Genomic DNA, 18,880 nt, shown 5'->3' with positions numbered 1-18,880 from the left:
GCAAGTGGGCATTCTATGTGCGATCTCAATTAGCAATCATTGCCCAAAGATTAGCAATCATCAAGTGCCGTAATCTCAATTAGGTTCTTTGCAGGTCACATGACGCCAGCGCACAATGGCCTGCTCGTTTCGAATGACGAATCTTCAAACGCCCACTTTGAAGCAGGCTGCGTAGCACTGCAGTAATAACCAGGGCGGCCTGCCGGATTCGAACCGCGAGTCTCTGCATCAAACGGGGCTACTGCTGGGCAAGTCACAGCCCAGTTTGTGCCTAACGAGGTGAGGAGCGGTGGTGTAGCGGTTATAGCGTCGCTGCGCTACAAACCCTCCGAGCAGAGTTTGATACCCGCTCACTACCAATAAGTGGCAAATGTTTGAACCGGTCCTGGGCCTTCCCTAGGTGAACTCGGCCTCAAATGAATACCTAGGGTGAGTGGTGTGTAAACATCGGCACTAGGGAGACAAAGGTGGCCGGGCGTGGTACTGGCCACACACCCCGCTAACAGCACTCCGCCAGTTAAGGCTATATGGGGGGAGTTTGTCTTTGAGGAGCCCACAGAGACAATGCAAATCTGTTGCGAGGAAGAACTGGTGCATGCTGGGGGGAAAATAGAGTGGCGAGAATACATGACGCAAACTTGGTTTTACCAGCAAGTTTTAAAAAGTGCAAATGTACAAAATATTTCCGTTGCGAATTTTAACAAGCTTTAACATTTTACACACAGCCAGGATATCAAAACGCACTCTCATTTCGCCGACTATATATTATAAAGTACAACACGATGAACTATTCGCACAAATGAAGGCCTACACTCGTATTACTTCAACATAAATACAATCGTAATGTTACGCTTTATCCTAATTCCAGATTTATGACTTCTACGACCGAACTATTAACCAAAAATGTTTGCAAATCACCGTGTCACAAGAGAACAACAAAAAAAGCTACTTCATAAAAACCGCTTCGAAAAACAAACGTTCCAATGAGAGTCAAACGTCCCTTGCGACAGACGGTGCTCCGGCAACTTCGGCAGCAGAAATTCCCCATTCCCATGGCAGGAGCTGGTCTCGTCATACCACAACCACTTCTGATACCCCAAAAATGTATTTCCCATTTTTGTTACCTCGGACGGATGACGGAATAAGCTAAGTCAACCCACACCCCCCCACTTCCCGAGGAGGATTTGAACTTGTAACCTTCCGCGTGTGAGCGGAGGGAGTACTCGATCAGGATTCACTGGTATTGTTCCCGTGCCGAATGTGTGTGCCGGCTGGTGCTGTACGAGTAGGGTAATGGGAACTGAAAACATTCCTCCCGCTAACCCTACACCGCGCCCGCCGAGTGCATTGCGCCATATTGGGTTGCTCATTCACCCCCCTCCCCGCGCAGTGAAAGCACCTTGCAAACAAAGCACTTCAACAACGGTGCCGTTCGACAAAGGCTTCGCTGCGTGACTGCGTGCGTGCGTGTGTGAACCGGCCGCTCATGAATGGACGATGAAAGGGGGACTTGTGAAACTCAATTTCGTGACACGTTTTTGTTTTTGTAGAAACGAACAAAACATCGCCCGTAAAATTGTATTTGTACAACGAGAATTTTACGGGCATGCCTGTTGACACCCCTGGCCCGCCCGTTTCGCAATATTGCAATCCGCTGTTGGGTCTTACGTAATTTTCTCTGAGGTGTGCAACCGAGGCAATGAGCGGTCTGAGATGCTGGGATTTAATGGTTATGTCGCGCTTGTGAATAGGGTGCCACAATGCCTTGGGAGGACCTTGAGTCTTCTGAATGTGGTACGAATTGAGAACATTTTCACGAATCAACATGTGAAAGAGATGTTCCACGGGATAAGATATTCAATAGCTTCTTGTGTTTGCCTTTAGAAGATCACAATCCCTTGGTAGGCTTTGTGACGTTTACACATGGTAATGATCGACGGCCTTCACAAGCGGAGGTGCTAAGACATTTCTTCATGACTGTTTTTGGGGAAAAACCCCACAATCCTTTTGGTGGAACCCATTAGCTTGTGCCAACCGTAGGAATTGACAAAAGTCACAAAGCCAAGCTGCCAAAGGAAATCCGGAAAGACAAGAAACAGAGCAGGAGAATCCCAACGTCGTTCCGATTCGTCCTCGGACCCGGCACACCCTGGGCCAGCCCTCAGCCGCCGTTCCGCCTCACGGAGCCAACGTCAGGAACTTGGTGCTGCTGGACGTGGAGGTGAGCGTCTCGGTGGCGTTGGCGGAGGCCGCGACGCACGTCAACTGGGAGCAGGTGACGGCCACCACGATGACGGCGATGACTGCCAGCACGCACGCGACGACGCACGCGATGTCCGAGCGGTAGCCGCGGGCGCTCTCGCAGCAGCCGCCGCGGTTCTCCTCCTGGCGCAGCCGCTGGCGCTCATCGTCGGCGTCGGCGGTGGCAGCGGCGGCACGGGGGATCTGCGGCCCCCCCGGGATCTCCGTCTTGCGGCCGTCGCCGCCAGCGGTCGCCATCACTGTGAGGGGGGTCGAGCACGTCGGAATGATAAGAGGGCGCCGCGGTGGCGAGATGTTAACTACCTCGCCTGGTACGCAGAAGGTCGCGGGTTCCATCCCGAACCTGACGCCTGTTGTATATTTGGAGTTTGCGTGTCTGCCTTTCTCCCTGTGGTCACGTGGATTTTTCTCCGGGTTCTCCGGTTTTCCCCTCTACATTTAGAATCAACATCACCACGCGTTTAGAGTATTTGGCTGCTGCTATTAATGTTCACGAGATAAGCCACTTCGTTGAGCTACCATTTGTGGCCAGGTTCCTTCTGAAAAAAAGCTATAGAGCTCAGTGGGCCTTACCTGGTAAACTAAAAATAATTTAGAATTCGTTTTTAAAAAGAGCACGTTATTATGAAGTGTTACATTTTTACATATTTAGTAAATCCAGGGCAAAAAAAAATTCAGGACAACAAAGATGCTTTCTTAAGAAGCTTCTTCAGAAGCATTTAGGGCCAATTCGTTTTAAATTCGTGCTTTGTTTTTTTTGTGGGAGAAGACCTGAATATCCAGAAGTTAAAAACAAAATCACAACAACACATGCATGGCCAGAACAAAGGCCTTGCACGCGATGACAGCAATGTGTTCATGAGCTAAATGCCAATGTGTTCATGAGCTAAATGCCAATGTGTTCATGAGCTAAATGCCAATGTGTTCATGAGCTAGGTGCCAATGTATTAATGAACTAAATGTCAATGTGTTCATGAGCTAAATGTCAATGTGTTCATAAGCTAAATGCCAATGTGTTCATGAGCAAAATGCCAATGTGTTCATGAGCAAAATGCCAATGTGTTCATGAACTAAATGTCAATGTGTTCATGAGCTAAATGCCAATGTGTTCATGATCAAAATGCCAATGTGTTCATGAACTAAATGTCAATGTGTTCATGAGCTAAATGCCAATGTGTTCATGATCAAAATGCCAATGTGTTCATGAGCTAAATGTCAATGTGTTCATGAACTAAATGCCAATGTGTTCATGATCAAAATGCCAATGTGTTCATGAGCTAAATGTCAATGTGTTCATGAGCTAAGTGCCAATGTGTTCATGAGCTAAATGCCAATGTGTTCATGAGCTAAATGCCAATGTGTTCATGAACTAAATGTAAATGTGTTCATGAGCTAACTGCCAATGTGTTCATGAGCTAAATGCCAATGTGTTCATGAGCTAAGTGCCAATGTGTTAATGAACTAAATGTAAATGTGTTCATGAGCTAAATGCCAATGTGTTCATGAGCTAAATGCCAATGTGTTCATGAGCTAAATGTAAATGTGTTCATGAGCTAAGTACCTATGTCCGAGGTCTGTTGGCTACGACGATAGAGCTTCAGGAGAGAGTTCGTGCAGTGTTGCTATTCCTCCTTCATTGAAGGAGTGCAGACTACCGTGGTTTGCTACGCGGCCCGTAGTTCGGATTGCATGGCCGCAACCGCACTGCTGGGGTTGTTCGCTAATTTTCCATTTGTGAAGGAGACGCACGCAGCGGCCTCTGTGTGGGAGGCGGTGGCCCAACTGCTGCAACGCGTTTTCCCGTCGCCTTAAACAACGCGACCAATAGCGCCGTCTATGCCAGTGGGTTCTCAGCCAGGAGTATGCGGTCTCCGGGGGGGGGGGGGGGGGGGTACGTGGCAATGCCCTGGTGGGTGCATGCGAGGTGAATTATAAGGGTGTGGAATTATATCATACATGAGAGTCGTTGGTGAATAATCAACGTATGAATCTGCCAATTTAAAACTACGATGCAATTTTCATCTACATGATAACCGAGAACGACATTTAAGACCTTTCTAAACTCGGTGATCATAAAAAATGCGGTTTACAAGAGTAACCACGCGTGCAGAGCATCCGTTGAAATTGTTTTCGTTTGCAGTTACTAGCTTAATTAGGATAACCTCATAAACTTTCTAATAGGTTAAAATATGAATGCTCATTATTCGTACATTTATTTCTCAGATACAGTCGGGGCAGGCTAGGGGGGGGGGGTACTCGGTTGAAACACAATTCAACAACGGGGCCACAGTAGCCACAACAAAAGGTTGAGCACCACTAAACTAGGCCAGAAAAATGAAAGATACGCAAAGACGGGGGCCACAAACCCACTTGCTGCGCTGCCATTTTCACGGCCACAATGGAGGCCAGCAGGTTGTGGCGTTCCACAAGTCCACAAATCCGAACGCAACCCCTCCGACCCGTGCCTCCGAGCGTCTGAAACCCTGTGCAGGGCTCGTGGGGACAGCCCCGACGTGCGAGATCCACGGCCGAGGCAGACGTAGCCGTCAGGCTGAAGCCCCGTCGGCCGACCGGTGCGACGCGAGCCGGCGTTGCGTGCCAGCACGCGATAGAGCGCGGGGCGGACAAATACCGCCAACTGATTGAGCCATGTTGACAGAATCGGTTATAAACCCGCTGTATTTGCAGCACGGCAGTTTTATGTTATGTCGGGATCAATGAAGCCATCAATCAATGCCTTATTTTTTGTGTTCTCATACCGAGATAGGGAAATCTATTTTGCGATGCGGGCGGCAGCGAGCAATACAACGGGCAGTAGCAGAGCAACGGTCACGGATAATACAAATAGGGGCTGCAGTGATTGCAATTGATAAGGGCGGTGTAGGAGGCAAAGGTAAGTGATTGCATAGAAACAGAAGGGGGCAGTTTTGACGGATAGGAACGTTGTCATCAATTGTAAAAAGGCAAGGTTTTTCTGTTATCAATTGCCCATTCGTTGGTGTGCAGCCTGACTCAGTGTTCCACTGGTACAGAGAGAGAGAAAGGGCGCCACGGTGGCGAGATGTTAACTACCTCGCCTGGTATGCAGAAGGGCATGAGTTAGGCCTGACGATGCCTGTACATGTGGAGTTTGTGTGTTCTCGCCGTGGTCGCGTGTATTTTTCTCTGGGTCCTCCAGTTTTTCCCTCCACATTTAGAAAAACACGTTTAGAGCATTTGGCTGCTATACATGTCCACATGATAGGCCACTTCGTCGAGTCATCATTTGTGGTTAGGTTGCTTCTGAAAAAGATCTGTGTAGCTCAGTGGGCCTTACCTGGTAAAATAGAAAATGGTTTACGAAATTGTCGTGTTGTCATCTTTCTTTGACAATTTGTGCCAAGTTGTTTTCCACACTATCATGGATTGACTGTTATACATTACGTATGTTTTATTCATTTCTACTTGTATGTTGCCGTCCCTGTTTTTAAAGTTCAACATCTTCCCGTAAAACGTCATGCAAGAGACTGGGGAGAACTTTCATCCATAGGAGGTAGAATCATCAGCGACCGGCGCCTCGTCAAAAACGTTGACCCGATAGCCTGGAATGAACAAGAGTTGTGCATTTTAACAAGAACAACACTTGAAGACGGAGCGGGCACACGAAATGGAGATTGGTGCAAATTCTAATCAAGGGAAGCACATTCAGAAAAACATATGTCAATGAAGCCAAAAGTTGAGAACACCTTTATATGCCTCGGCTCCACCATCACCTCTGACGGAAACATCCACCACTGAAATAAAGACAAGGAGAGCACTGGGAAGAGCAGCCGTGACCAAACTGACAGTAATATGGGAAAGCAAATTAGCATTGCCACCAAAATCAGACTGCTGCGTACGTATGTTGAACTTATTTCGCACCTTACGTAGCCAACCATGATAATCGGAGGTGCGGGTGAAGGACAACTGACGAAACACAAAATCAGTTCTAAAAAAAATTAAATTGTAACATGGTCCAGATGTCTTGTGACCCCCACCCCCCCCAATTAATTGAACCCAAACATTTTTTTATCCTCTGCTTATTCACTTCTGTTTTCACAACCCCATTGGTATGCAACAATATGAGGTTTGAAATAATTAAAAGGGGGAATGGGGGGGGTCACTAAACAGCGTTCGCGTCTTGGAGATTGGTGTGGGGCAGTGCTTCTGAAACTTCTTAGGCCCTTGACAGCCCTTGGTGACTCGCCGACCCGCCCATACTGGAGATCTGTGAGAAAGAGCTTCGCAGCTCATCGGATTCATCCTGCAGTCTAAATAAAGATTCCGATCTGGGACCACCATGTACAACAAGAGCTCTGGGTTGTTTCTGTGGACAGGTACAGCTGTGAAACGCGGACTCCAACGGGCTAAGCGGAGAAACGTGTGTCGAGCATTTGAAATTAAATGTTGCCGCGAGATCCTAAGGATTTCCTTGCGTTCTGGGAAAATACATCAAATGCATGTGTACAACACAGACCATGAACTCTATACCCGAGAAAAATTAAGGGCTCCTTCACACCGCCAATAAGATGAAACTCCACTGGTTTGTCCTCACCGCATGGACGAAGAGCAGCAAGTCGAGGCTATCTTATTTTTGCTTCCAAACGTGGTGCCTTTCTGGCACAAATCTGCCCCCTCAAAGCACCGTCATCACATGATGTATGCACGTGCGTATGTTGGACTTGTTTCACACTGTACGCCGCCAACCGTGATAATTGTAGGTGCCCCCGGAGGAAGGACTAAACTAAACACACACAAATGAATAGCATTAATACAGCACCTCCCCTCCGGGGAAGAGGTCGAAGGAGAAGTAGAGGAACCCAAATTAAAATCTGATTCGGAAGACGTCCAAGCAGTTGGGAGGAGCAGTGTTCTTCAATATTTTTTAGAGGGGCGCTACTTTCGCCGATAAGACATCCTGGGTGTGAGGGCCGCCACACCATTTGGAACCGTTGGAGTTTGATATCAGCACGATAACTCGTTGTGCGTTGTATTATGGATCCGAAATACGATGGGGGGGGTCATCGCTGCCGGCTCACCTGACAGGTACTCGCTTCCCTGTGGCTTCTGTGGGCCGGATGGCCACTTAAATCGCCACTCCTACTTCCTCATTCAAGGCACGAACTCCCCTGACTGGGACCGAGCTGAGTGGGTACTTCGCCGGGTTCTCAAGTGGACACCCCCCCCCTTACACGGGTATGCTTTTCGTGGGATTAGCCCATCGTTTACACGGTGCGTTTTCTCGTTTTAAAAGGTGTTCTGTGCACTATTATTGTTGTACGTATACGGCATTCATCCTTCCGTTTCGGTGCAGCACTTTAACGCGATTTTATTTTGAAATGCGCGACGCATTAAAAAAAAAATCATACAAAAAAGGGCTTTGATTGGCACTCGTCAAAGTTGGGTTTCCTATACCAGAGTGTAAATTCCCGTGATGTCGCAACGTGCGACAAGAAACGCTGACGGTTGAGGTCTTCGGCAAAATGTCAAATGACCTCCTTGCGAGGACGAGCAAACAAGACGGGGGAACACATTCATCATCCCTTTGGTGGCCCCAGGGGAAATGACGTGAAATTCTACATACCATGAGACTGGGAATTTAAAAACTGCCAACACCAACCCACCCACCCACCTGGCAGAATGCCACTGACCGCCGATAGCAGCCGCTCTAATATTTTCCGCAGGCGCGAGGTAATATTGATCATCGTTATTATTAAGGTATTGCGCGTATATTTGTTTTGTGCATTTGACGGAGCAAAATTAGCAGCAGGTACTGTGGAAGTAAAAGCGGAAATGGGTAGAACTTACTCGGCGGTGTGTGTGCCATTGACTGCGGCAAGCGAGGCTATCCTATGGATATTTACGAATAAATCGTGCACTAGTAAATCAGGTTGCTCCGCATTACTGTAATCGCATCACAACAGCAGGAGGAATGCTGCTAATCCGGTATTACGACTGCATTTAAAAAAATGTTTGTCTTAAAAGCATATCAACGGGTGCGTAATGTAATGTAAGTAATGAAAAAACATGTTACGGGTCAATTAACTTGGGGGTGGGGGTGTGGTCACAAAACATCTGGGCCACCCTTGTACTCACAGCTCACGTTACACAAGGCCCGCCATTACTATCCTGCGAACCTTGTACAATTATGGGCCTTCTAAGAATCTCAAATTCTCGTTGGACATTCCTCCACGAGGTTAACGTGAACACTCTACGGTCATCGTTCATCACGGGTGCACAAGCATGCATCTTGGGACTATGCAGGTGGCCCTCTACATTTTATCATAATCCAAATGTATAATGCGCACTCCATCCTAGGATCCCAATGTGCAATGGATGATCAGCAAAGACCAAAAACAGAACCAGGGCAAACGACCAAACCATAGAGGGAAGTTCAGTTTAAAAAAATGGGTTTTCAAAGCAAGCAAATATATCTGGCGACTCTGATTGCCTGATTTCAAGTGGCGTTCCATAGCTTGGGTTCCACGCTAACAAAAGCCCGATCACCAAAGGACATAACCTAGACTTGGGAGTGCCGAGCAGTTGGAGATCAGCACTGTAAATTGTCTAATTTGAAAACTAATTTTTTTAGAACTGCTTTTTATGTTTAAGTTTGTTGTCCTTCCCCTGTACCTCCGATTTAGCACGGTTGGCTACGCAGGGTGCGAAATAATTTCAACGTACATAAACTTACATTGGCAGTGGTGCAAAAGCAAATCGTAAAATAAAGTCAACACGTTCGTCAATAACACGGTATCTCCTTAAAATGTAAATATATCACAGGCAATGATGATCCTTCATAGCACGTAACGTATACGCCTATACTACACTACAAACTTGTCGTATCAAAAGCTAGGCAGAGTTTTAGAATGGATTGTGCTTGGATGGATGACTCCGAGCATGCAACATACATAAACAACAAAAACAACCGCCATTCGCCACGACGCTTGTGCCAGGCGATGTGCACGTTGAGGCCACGTGAATTGTCGAACGCCCGCTGGCACGAGGTCACGGGGCAGACCCAGGTGCCACGGGTCGACTGACTGAGACGACTGGCTGATGCACCACCTGTGCCCCCTACTGTGACAACTTGATGTGCTTTAGCCACCCGGCGCTCCGCTCGTTGTGAGCGTCGCTCCTCTGCCCTCCGTTGTTGTTGGAGGGCGACTGCCTCCAACTGCCCAGTAGTGTCCTTCACGAGCCTCCTCCACAGAGGCCGATCTTGACACCGCTGGTACTAGTCATCAGTAATTCCACTCAGCTCCATATCCACCTGTACCACTTTACTCCATCTCTTATCTAGCCCGTGCCGCGCCCGTTTAGCCCCCTCGATCTGGCCAAACAAAAGCTGTTTAGGCATGCGGTGGCTGGGCATGTGGGCTACATGACCCAGCCAACGCAGCTTTGCATGCCAGAGGAGCTCACCGATGGGACTTTGTCCAGATCTTGCAAGGATTTGTGAGCTCCTCACACAATCCAGCCTGGTTAAACCCAGGATGAATCGTAGGCAGGCCAGCCTAAATGTGTCTAACCGACGAAGATGTTCCATTAGGGAGGGTCCACGTTTCGCAAGCGTAAAGAAGGGAGGGAATGACTGTGGCCGAGAAGACCTGAAGATTCGTGTGGAGCGACAGACCCGGTACCTTTCACACAGCGTTACGCAACCGATGACTGATTCGGAGTGAAATCTCTGCTGTTAAACAGGAGCTGGTCATAAGCACACTGCCCAGGTATGGGAAACTCTCCACTCTCTCCACAACTGCTCTATCACCAATTTGGAGTTGTGGGGGTGGAGTGTCCGATGGTACAAAATACCCAGGCAGGTGCTTAGTTTTGGTGGGGCTGATGGTAAGGCCCCACCTCTTAGTGGTAAGCTCCAGGTTCGGCAGCAGCGCCTCTAACTCCTCCTCTGCGTGAGCAGAAATTACCAGATCATCGGCATACGTAACATGGTTGAGCAATAGGGAGCCATCCCTTGACTGCACCCAGGCATCGATCAGCCTCCCATTGTATATGTACCATATTGAAATTCCTAAAGTACAGCTATTGAAGGCTTCACAAACTACGTGGTCGAAATAGATGTTAAATAATGTGGGAGCCAGAGGACATCTCTGTGGCACCCCAAGGTGAACAGGTAATGGCTCCGACTCCCAGCCACGTAGTTTTACCCGGGCCCGCTCACCATCATGAAGGTCCTTAATGGTCGTGAGTAAAGGGTCAGGGACTCCGAAAGCACCAAAAACAACCCAGAGTCCAGGCCTACTGATGGTATCATAGGCTTTGATCAGGTCAATAAAGCAGAGATGTAGGTCTTGTTGGAATTCCCTACACCTCTGCTGTAGCAGACAGACAGAAGATAAGACATCTGTGCAGGACCGGCTTTTCCTGAAACCGCATGGGGACTCCACAAGCCTCTGCTCAGCGTGCCTGGCAAGGGCGATGTTGGTTAATCCTTGCCAGGACCTTTCCCGGCACACTGAGGAGTGAGATGCCCCTGTAGTTAATACAGTCTGTGCGGTTATAATGTCATTTAGGACAGTCTTGGCACAAATGCCACCCTCCCTCAGCATTTCGCTTGGAAGATCATATGTGCCCGGTGCCTTTCCTGGTCTCAGACTCTGGATCGCCTTCAGTACTTCCTCAACAGATGGCACCTCAGCCAGCCACTCACAGGGGGTGACTTCTTCCAATATTTGAGCAACCACAGCCTCAGCAGGGTCATCGCCACTATGTCTCAAAATGTTTTCCAGGCTGAGAGATTTCCCCTCCCCCAGGACCTCACAGAAATGCTCAGCAAATCTGAAAACCTGTTCCTGGGGATCGGAGATTGGATCACCATTCTTTCCCCTAATGGTGGTAATAGGTGTGGTGCTGCAGGTTACTTTTTTGGAGTTAAAGAGCGATTTGTGATCGCGGGCCATTGAGGCAGACTGCATCTCCTCAGCAACCCACGACCACCACCCATCCTTGCAACGCCTCACGGCTTTCCAAACTTCTGAGCGAAGGCTGTGGTAAGCCTCCTCATTCTCTGACGTGGGATGCTGTAGGCGATGAGAGTGGGCCTGTCGCTTTTTCTCAGCCAGCCTGAACACCTCCTCTGTCAGCCAGGGTCTCTGGGGAGGTCTGGACCGTGTACCCAAATCAGCCATTGCAGCTGCATGAGCCACAGTCCTAAACATCACCCATTTTCCCTCGACATCAGGAGGAGTGGGGGACGATGCCAACCCCAGCCGCAAGCGATGATTAAATTCTCACTTGCAACTTTCATCAGCTAGCTGAGACCATGTCACTATGGGTTTGAATGGGGTCTTGGGTGTACACCCACCACTGGAGTGGAAGAATGGCAGGCGCATCTTACAGATGACAAGTCGATGGTCAGTGGGCAGATCAGCTCCACGGTAGGTCCTGGTGTCAAGGACATGGGCCCGCATCCGCTGTTCCATCACTATGTAGTCCAGCAGATGTTCTTGCTTGGACCCGGAATGCATCCATGATGTTGTGTGGATGCGCCGATGCCAGAATAGCATGTTGGTAATTACAAGCCCATGGGCTGCACAAAAATCTAGCAGCCTCCTGCCGTTGTTATTGAGTTGATCTGGCCCATACTTTCCAATCACTCCAGACCAGGTGCCAGGATCATGACCAACTCGGGCATTGAAGTCACCCAACAAGATGACTCTATCCCAAAGGGCCACTTTAGCTCGCACCTGAGACAGGAGGTCATAAAAGGCATCTGACTCATCGGCCTTGCCTGCATCCTTCCACGGATGTTCGTCTTCGGTGGGGGCATAAGTAACCACGACCACCGCTCCTCGCCTCTGGTTGATGGGAAGGCGAGCCCAAAGTAGCCTGGGGCTTACAGCTTCCCACACCTCACCGCCAGGCTCCCACGCCCCCTTAATTCTTTTGTTCAGAAGAAGAGCCACTCCCTGTTGTTTGGCAGCCTCTTGCCCCGAGTAGAGGACTGTCCACTCCTCATGGTGGCAGGAGCCAGAGCCGGTCCACCGGACCTCCTGAATACCACAGAGATCCAGGCGATACTGGTCCAGCTCCAAACAGAGGAGTTGCAGAATTTCCTCTGCAGTGAGCGTTCGAAAATTCCACGTGGCCACCCATAGCGGGTTTTTGTTGTTTCTGAAAGAGCCCCGAGGGTAAGGATTCAATCTTCTGGCTCCGCCAAATGGGATTTGGCCAGGAGACGTCATAGACGCCTGTCCCCCCGGGGCCTCCAGCACAAGCTTAATTACATTTTTAAATCGTGGTTTTGTGGTAATTAATTAAAGTGGAGGAGTTACCAGCCCCTCGCACCCATCCAGAGCCTCCATTTGGCTGCTGTGGTGGTTACAAACGCCATGAGGGGGGAATGGCCAATCTAAATTGGCCCTCCCCCCATGGCACTGCCGACTACAGCGTTGCCGTTCAGCACCAAAATACATACAACTACAACCCTGTACATAAAATATCAACTATATATGTAGAATCCAAAGGCGATGATTTCATCAGGGCATTTTTTTAAAGAGAAATGCATGGTTGAGGTGTGGGGGGGAAATAATAATTCACTACTGTAATTTCAATCACAAGCTGAGAGTCAGACATGTAACTGCCCAAAGCTCAGACACTTCACGACCATTCACTATTGAGTTGTAAACTATTCATGATTGGGTAAAATAAAAACCTGGTTCTGTTCCACACAAAAAAAACCTCCCCATTCTAAAGGTCTCCCTCTCCCCGCTATACCCCATTGTCAAGGTATCGCTCAAGTGCCAACCCTGCCCTTCACTGTTCACCCCCTCTCCTCTCTATGATAACTTGGGGAAGCAAAGCGACTGTGTGGGATGATGGGATGATGGGCCCCAACCCTGTATGATCCCCTCTCCTTGTTCCTGCTCTTCCTTTGAAATCCTTAAACACTTTAAAATTTGGTTATTCTTGAATGGGGTCACTATAAATGGGGTTATCTTTCCAATTTGCTTGGCCAATATTTCCCCTGCTCCATTATGCTTGAATGGGGTTATTCTTTACCGGGAGTATTCTTCACTGGGGGTTATTGATTCCAATTCCTGATCTCGCACTGGTATCTACACTCACTACACTTGATATAATTCAACGTATAAGCAATCAGGCTGATTCAGAAACAGAATCATAATATGTATTTCTACTGGAGGAATCCGATGAGACATAGAGCTCTTTTTCACAGACGTCCAGTCGGTACGGGTAAGACCATTACATCAAAGAGTACAACAACTTGATAGTCGTGCAAAGTACAAGAAAGGTAAACAACTCGCCCAAACACATACAAATAAAACTAAACCATCCCCATCCTACCAGGCAAAGACCACCGAGGTATTAACTCATTTTTCAGAAGCGACCTGGCCACAAATGATAGCTCAACGAAGTGGCTTATCACGTGTAAATGTATAGCAGCAAATAATCGTAATACTCTCAATGCAATGATTGATGGCCCAGTACTCACATATTCACTTCAGCCACTCACCGGTATTCAATCGCCTCCTTGTCACTCTTCTATCGCTACTACAACGGTTACTGTTCCCGTGAACTACTTATTGAGTCCTACACACGTGGTGAGGACTCGATCTACCAGACTCGGTTACATCTTATCCTGTGTTTAATCTCCGCACTTGCAGATAACCGCACTTTTCTCTTTCTGCCTGTACCCCTCCCCACTGCTCTTCCCGTCGTCTCTTTTTACAAGTTGCTATAATAAACCTAGCTCATTTCAAGATGTGTGAACTCTCATCTATTACAATTTTAATCGCGCTCTCTGATTGCCGGTCACTTGGCGTTTTTTTGGGGGGGGGGCCTTCGCTCAGCAACCCGCGATTGCAATAAAAAACAAAGATCTGGATAAAGAAAAAAAAAGGTCGTTCGCCACAATGTGGTGGTGAAGTGACCACGTCCCTCGTGTCAGACTAGGTGTACCTCGAGGCCGCGTGAAGTGCCGAAGTGCTCGCGAGCAGGAGGTCACGGGATCGACACCCAGGTGCCGTGGGTTGCCCACGATGACCGACAGATGGCACCGCCTCTGCTCCCGCAATGTGCCACCCTGACTGTGTTTTAGCCGTGCGGCGCTCCACTCGTTGCTGAAGGGCGACTGCCTCCAACTGCCCAATGGCGTCCTTCACGAGCCTCCTCCTCCACAGAGGCCGACACCGCTGGTACCATTCACGGCAAGTCCACTCGGCTCCACTTCCTCCTGTACCGCATCATTCCATCTCTTCTCCACCCCGTGCCGCGCCCATCTAGCTCCCTCTATCCAAAAGCTGTTTGGGCATTCGTTGGCTGGGCATGCGGGCTACGTGACTCCGCCAAAGCAACTGCGATGTAAACACACAAAACAACAAAGATACCCCGTGAAGCCTTGACAGATTGTTCGGGCAAGGGCTGTTCGCGAGTAGCAGCAGCACCTATGAAGACCGGCACGGCACACGAGGGGGTGGATGGCCAGCACCACGCCCGACCGCTTTAGTCTCCCCAGTTGCGATGTTTACTACACACCGCCCCAGGTACTCTTTTGAGGCTGAGTCGACCTAGGGGAGGCCCAGGACCGGCTGAGATAACAGTCACTGGTGTTGGCCATGAGCGGAATACGATCTCGGGTGGCTGGGTTCGTATCGCAGCGCGCTAACCGCTACACCACCGCTACCCTACCACACGGAAGGCAAAGACCACCCGTATAGCCTTAACAGACTTTTGGGGCAAGTGCTGTTAGCGAGCGCCTACGAAAGCCGGAACGGCACACGACGTTCGTGGGTGGCCAGGTGTGTGTCTGTTAAAACCACGCGTCGCCCCTGTGAGAGTACTTACGTGAGTCACTCTTCTTTCCAAATTCTGAAACCAAACTGCAACGTGTTACGTGGCGTAGTAGCTCATGGTGCAGCAGCAGCAACCAGCAGAATAATAATACTCAACGTGAAACTTTACAGCAGCACGGTTTTGGAGAACACTACATTACATCACACTGAACCACGCACATAGGCACCTGCGTGACGCTTGTGTCCAGCGCATTCAACGCGGCTGGCCTCGACTACCCAGCGCAGGTAAACGCCACTCTGGCCGAGAGTGAGTGGCATGCCTTTGTGTGTGGGGGGGTGGGGTTGTTTATGGAGGGGTGTGTGTGGGGGGGGGAGTGGAGCTCACGCCCACCAACACCCAGTGACGATTAATCTGAATCTGTCCCTGGGCACCTCCTAGGTCGACTCAGACTCAAATAATTTACCTTATGCGGTATGTAAAAAACTTAGCCGCTGGGTCGGGCGTGGTGCTGGCCAGTCACCCCCTCGTGTGCCGTGCCGGCCTTCATAGGTGCTACTCGCTAACAGCACTTGCCACAAAAGTCTGCGCAGGCTATATGGTGGATCTTTGTCTTTTGTGTGGTAGGGAGCGGCGGTGTAGCGGTTAGCGCACTGTGAAACAAACCCAGCGACCCGAGTTCGATTCCAGCTAACGCCCACCAACACCCAGTGGCAATTAATCTGAACCGGTCCTGGGCCTTCCCTAGGTCTACTCAGCCTCAAATGAGTTACCGGGGTGGTGTGCAGTAAACATCGCCACTGGGGAGACGAAGACGGTCGGGCGCGGTGCTGGCCACACCACCCCCACGTGTGCCACAGTGCCAGACTTCATAGGGGCCGTCCATAAATGACGTCACGCGATTTTGGAGGATTTTTGATCCCCCCCCCCCCCTCGTCACACGGCGTCACAAAAAGTCAGACCCCTCCTCAAATATGACGTCACAAAGGTCTGCCCCCCCCCCCCCCAAAAACCATATTTCCATTTTTAAAATAAAACATGCTTCAAATCGCTTTAAACTATTGTCATTGTAGTGCGTATTTAATGTGGCGCTGCACTCTGATGTTGTAGGAGAAAACATTTATCAAAAAGTCAATTTAATTAAGTAGAACGTGTTGTCTATATTTATTTAAAGTTGCGCATTTTGATTTGACGTCACATTTCTCTAACCCCCCGTCGCCACACATCGTCACAAATGTCTGACCCCCCCCCCCCCCCAGGTGCGTGACGTCATTTATGGACGGCCCCATAAGTGCTACTCGCTGACAGCACTTGCCCCAAACAGTCTATTCAGGCTATACGGGGGGTCTTTGTCTTTGTGGAGTGTGTGGTTGCGGGTGGAACCGTGGAATGACTCTCTTTGAATGACTCTGGCTATGCAGGTGTGGCGAGTTTTAAGTTTACAGTCTGCGCCTCCCACTCTGTGTACAGTACTGCGCTCAAGTCGCCGAGTCTAACCTGGCGAGGGTTCCTGGATATCATTCACTATTATCTGCCGCTTTTCAAGTTCATTTTATGTTGCAAAGACTCTCGCTCGTCGCCACAAAGCATTCTTTGTTGTCAGTGTTTTGTTTTTCTTTAAGGTTGGCAGAGTGTGAAGAGGAGTTCTCGTTTTCAGTATAGATGCTTTACGGTCCAGGGTATCAGGCAGCCCTGGAGAATCATTTGTGTGGACTCACTTTGAAGGGGCGCCAAGGTGGCGAGATGTTATCTGCTTTGCCTGGTATGCGGAAGGTCCTGACACCTGCTGTATATGTGGAGTCTGTATGTTCTCCCCGTGGTCCTGTGGATGTTTATGCGGGTCCTCTGGTTTTTCCCTCCACATTTAGAACATGCGTTTAGAGTATTTGGCTGCTATACATTTCCACATGATAAGCCACTTCGTTGGGCTATCATTTGTGGGCGGGTCGCTTCTGCAAAACAGCTATATATTCTTTGGTTCTTTCGGTAAAGTCACGTAGATAGAAAATAAAAAATAATAAAAAACCAAAAACACACGACGTTTCGATCACAACACAAGCGGTCGTCATCAGGCGGAGAGAAAAGGGGGGTTAAGCCTCTAAATGCAGCTGTTTATAAAGGTTTAAAATGGGCGTAGCCCAAGCGTCAGAAGGAGTGAGGCATCCCTGTTCGTGCCAGAGTGCAGGCGAGCCTGCATTCTCTGGGGGAGCGGAATAACCCAGCTCTCACAATTGTATTTTAGTTATCCTGTGTTTAGGATAATTTAAAGCATTCGTGAATAACGCAGTAATCCCTCGCCGAACACAGGGAGGAGGTGGGGGTTACATTCCAGGGAAATGCCACTTTGGGCAAAACCGCATTCAACAAATAATTGCCCTTATGGGGAAAATAGGGTTGTGTTCCTGGGTCCAAAATGATCAACCCCTCCCTCTTTGTGTAACTAATTCTACGCGATTTCCGCCCTCGGTATTGTAATAAAGGATGGTGAGTAGCTCTCCACTTCTTGTGTGCGCGTACTCTCTTTATTTTTGATATTTCATCTCAACACAAACCCCCTCCCCCCCGTCCGTCTCCGTTACTCTTCACGCACTATGGAACTCACGCCCAAAGCTCGCCCCCCTAACATTGTCACTCGAACGTTCAAGAATCACCATCTGGGCGTCCGTACGAGTGACGTCCTCGGCGAGTGAACACAGCACGATGCACGCGGCAGTGTTGCGTGAACATTTGCGTTGTGTGTGAGCACGTTGCGTGTGTGTGAGTGTGTGTTACATTAATTATCACGCGAAAAAAATATATACATGGTTCATAGAATGGTTCTCAAAGTCGATTCGTTCACACCAGAGTACCTTGCAACGGAGGCAACACTCGCTCGCCTTTAGCAACGATCTTAGCAACGTCAAACTGTGTGTCGCCAAAACATCATCACCCTCGTGTTCAGGAAAACAAACCTCATCCAGTGACCCGTGTATCGCCAAAGCACGTGTTAGATATAACCACGTTCGGCGAGGTTTTCCCATTACAAAGCGTAACCTCTATTGAGTGCACTTCACGGAAACTATTTTCGATGTATTTGTGCATATGCAAAGTGCATGCGTCCGTCAAAAAAAATGAATGGCAATGGCTGTATGTGTCATTCATGTGTATGCCCATGACGATTTATGGACATCGTTGGTGTTACCAGTGCTTTGTGCCACTGCAGCAGTATACCCTTGTGATCCAGAACATTGCAACCACTCTCATTGAACCTCACGCTCAGCGCCTGCCCTCAACCATATCCACCAGGGATGCAAAAAATCCGCAGTTCACGACCGCTCCCGTAATCCGCAGAACACCGCCGTGGATTGACAACGCGGACCGCGAATCAGGGCCTGTAAGAGTGGGCGGGGCTAACGCGCAGCTGGAGGAGCAGCAGAGCTGCGGTTGCGGTCGAGGTAATGTTTTTTTTTTCTCTTTTGGCATTTTTGTTGTACCTTTAGCTGTGCACACGCGATTTGTTCAGTACGATTTTTTGTTGTTGTTGCATTTATTAGACTCGGATATTAATCCTTGTGGGTGTTGGAAAATATCGTAACATGATCATAATCAGTGAATTTGTTGCGGATAAATGTAGTGAATAGTCATGTGGTCACGCTTATCCTGTAGTCCCCAAATTATTTGTGGATTAATGGAATAATGCGGCAATTTCCTCGCATGATATGTGATACACCTCGTAGATATAAAAAAAAAACAATTCGTGGATTATGGGCTGGACCTCTGTGGTGCACTGCATATTACAGGATTTTAAATATGGTCCCACTATGGATTATTATGATTGGATTTCTAAATG

The 18,880-nt window shown here is 48.8% G+C and overlaps 1 protein-coding gene across 1 annotated transcript; it reads right to left on the bottom strand.

The window, feature by feature from the left end:
- Nucleotides 1-2,045: 2,045 nt before the first annotated feature.
- On the bottom strand, nt 2,046-15,314 carry LOC144937765 (uncharacterized). The gene is made up of 2 exons (XM_078865206.1): nt 15,281-15,314; nt 2,046-2,501 (listed from the first exon to the last, which is right to left on the bottom strand). The coding sequence occupies exon 2, from the start codon at nt 2,497-2,499 to the stop codon at nt 2,179-2,181; it is 321 nt and encodes a 106-aa protein (XP_078721332.1). The 5' UTR covers nt 2,500-2,501; nt 15,281-15,314; the 3' UTR covers nt 2,046-2,178.
- Nucleotides 15,315-18,880: the final 3,566 nt, after the last annotated feature.

Source organism: Lampetra fluviatilis, chromosome 20, assembly GCF_964198595.1.
Source record: "Lampetra fluviatilis chromosome 20, kcLamFluv1.1, whole genome shotgun sequence".
NCBI classification, from domain to species: domain Eukaryota; kingdom Metazoa; phylum Chordata; class Hyperoartia; order Petromyzontiformes; family Petromyzontidae; genus Lampetra; species Lampetra fluviatilis.
Note: the sequence above shows the minus strand (reverse complement) of the source record. Positions and strands in the feature narration are given on the sequence as shown.